Source organism: Psittacula echo (genome assembly GCF_963264785.1).
Source record: "Psittacula echo genome assembly, chromosome: 7".
NCBI lineage: Eukaryota > Metazoa > Chordata > Aves > Psittaciformes > Psittacidae > Psittacula > Psittacula echo.
Genome location: NC_137740.1, coordinates 46,700,555 through 46,703,529, shown reverse-complemented (window position 1 = coordinate 46,703,529; position 2,975 = coordinate 46,700,555). Strand labels below are relative to the sequence as shown.

The following is a 2,975-nucleotide window of genomic DNA, read 5'->3' as shown; positions in this document are numbered from 1 at the left end:
TGTAAATAAAACTATATATATAATGCTTTATTTTTTTATTTGATACTCCACAAAAAACACTACAGACAGTAACAAAATAATCCAATTAATCTTAAAAATTTCAAATTATAATTGTCATTCTTCATTTATCATGTTTTATTAACAATGTAAAGGTCATTTGTTTACATATTATAGGTTTACTTTCAAGCAATTTGTTGGTTGCCCCATAATTTATAACATATATAAGTATATCAATAAACAATATAACAGCTCTGAGAAAGATATGCAGACTGTTCAATGGTAAGTTGTCTACCATAGGTTGTTTAGTGGGAGAGCGGGAATAAATCACAACTGAATTGGGATAGAAGTCAACACATTGAAGAGAAATAATGTTTGGGGAACAATTACATGTTTTCCATTGCCCGTTTAGTAATGTGATCACTTTCAAGCTCTGATTTCTCCTGGTTTAAATACTCTAACACCTTTGCTAGCATATCCTCATCAAGATACTGCCTGTTTTGGGTGTCATCAGTTTCTCCGGCCATGGAAAGCCTTTTGCTGAGTGAAGCCAACTTTGCAGCCTCCTGTGGTCCCAGCTGACTTAGGTGCTCCCTGATGGCCTGGTCCAGCTGGTCGTCTTTCTGCAGGTTGCTCTCAGAAGCTGGAACTGGGACTCGTTTCATCTGGTTCATATTGATAACTTCAGGATATTTTGCCAACACCTTTGCCAAGTAATCGGCCAGCTCTTCATCCTTTTCATTCAGTTTCTCGTACTCCAGTTGTTGCCTTTCCAAATCGTTCAACCAGGCAGCCTTAGGAAATGGGTGTCCTTTCGATCTTCTGGGAATGTAAGACAGTCTTGGCAAATCATTTTCTTGATTAAGATGATTTAGGAAGTAGGAGGGATTCTGATTAGCTAAATTGTCAGTTCCCAGAAGACTGACTATATCTTCAACATTGAGGTCTTCAGGTAGATTTTCTGGAATAAGATTAAGAGGCTGCTTCATGTACCCATTTTTAGAGTTTACATTATGTTTAAATATATCTCTCTGTCCTAGATTGGTTTCAGTGATCTCGTCGAGGTCTTCTGGGAATTCTGCTTCCTGCTCAGCTTCCAACCTTTCACTCTGAAGCTGCTTTTTTTCTCCAGATTTCAACATGTCTATTAAATCCTCGGGAGGAATTTGTAAATTCCTTGAGATTTCTATCAGCTGAGCTATAGACTGAGGATCGAGTTGCTTATCCAGAAATGTGGGTGCTCTTTTTTCCTCAAGTTCTCCTCCAGTCCTTAATTTCCTATTCCCAGCACCACCCATCAGCCTCTTCAGGTAATAATTCATTATCTTTGAAACATCCTCTGACATTTGATCTTTATTGTCTTTTCTTATTTCATCCTCAAGGAAGTTGAGTTTCCCTGATCTTTTCATTTCATCATCAATCTCCTCTTCATGTTTATCAATTTCCTCTTTGCTATCTTTTATCTCTTCCTGAGTTTGACTTTCCACTTTTTCTTCTATGGGATTCCAATCTTCTCCTCCAACCACATCTTCATAGGCAATGTTATTCACTTTATATACATCATCTTCATCATCTGTATACAATTTCTGGTCCTCATCCAACCTTTCTTTCTTATGGTTACTAGGTCCTGCCATCTTCCCCAACTCCTGAAACACAGACTCCAACGTAGCAAGGCTTTGGGGTGTGTATTGCTCTTCCACTATTTCATTGGTACGCTTGAAAGGACTGTCTCTTGAACTGTCTTCATAGTGACCAAGTGGCATTTTGAGATATTTTTGCCATCTCTCAGGCCACTTGTAAGCCTCATAATCATCAGTTCCTCCAGCTGGAAGATTGCCATCAGAACTCAGACCAAAAAGTTTATTCTCCTTTGAGCCAACTTTTGGCTCTTTCTCAGCTTGCCTCAAGGCTTCCAACATCACCTTAACCCATTGGGACTCATCTTCAGTCAAAGAATCCCTTAAATTATCTGATAGGTGAACCTGATCTTTGCTTTCTTTCTGTTGCAGGAGGTATGGAATGCTCTGATAAGAGTTGTAATCAGGGCTGCTTTCTCCCTTGTTAGTTTGCTTGCGAAGATCTTCTATGTATTCCAAAGCCTTGATCATATCAGGATTTGGAAACCTTTGTAAGTTTTTCATTACATAGTCTGGATCTTTCTGAAGCAGCTGATGCTGCTGGAAGGAAGCTGCATCAACCCAGCAGATCAGGACAAAGAAAAACGTGAGAGCTTCTCCAAGCTGGAAGGCTTTAGTTTCTGCCATGTTTAAAATGTTTCCTTGAAATAAAGAAGAAGAAGAAGAAGAAAAAAGAAAAAAAAAAAGAAAGAAAAAAGAAGCAGTTAACATATGGAGACAGTCTTAGGAATCTGAGAAGTAAAATAGAAATTGATATTTTAAACTTGTCATGAAGAATACCACCAGTACTACACGTTTTTATTAATTATTGAAACCTAATATAACTTGTACATGGAAGCTGTATATTTTGGTGAAAATTTGAGGTTTTCTGAATCTTTTCTATGATTCCTGAGTTTACTGGAATCTATTAGTTTCCTATGCTAGAAATTTCTTATCTCTATACTCAATGTGCTTTATGAACATTGATTTCCCAGTAGCAGCACCAGAGAATAAAATATAAATCCTATATAGCTCATGAAACCCCAATAGAGGAATCTAGATGTCATTTTGATTATCAAAATGAAGACATCAAATGGTAAAACCAGTATATCCATATATTTAAATGCCATTTCTAATATTTAAAATATTAAAACTGTATGTAGAAATACTACGTGAGATTATTCCATAGGGCGTGTAATTTCATGCCAGGGTAATACAGCTGAATGATGCTATACTCCAATAAAATTAATGTAATAGAGTGGAGAACATGGCATATAAAATGAATTGCAAGTTTATTTCTCTCATTACTGTCTGTGTTATTACTTTCTTTTTTTATAGATCATAAAAAAACATTATTTGGAT

At 36.5% G+C, this 2,975-nt stretch overlaps 1 protein-coding gene across 1 annotated transcript; it reads right to left on the bottom strand.

Moving 5' to 3' along the window:
* Positions 1-383: 383 nt before the first annotated feature.
* On the bottom strand, positions 384-2,441 carry SCG2 (secretogranin II; the record flags this gene model as incomplete). Its single annotated transcript, XM_080623310.1, has 1 exon — positions 384-2,441. Exon 1 carries the CDS (start codon positions 2,343-2,345, stop codon positions 384-386), a length of 1,962 nt encoding a protein of 653 aa, XP_080479436.1. The 5' UTR covers positions 2,346-2,441.
* Between the last annotated feature and the right edge of the window lie 534 nt (positions 2,442-2,975).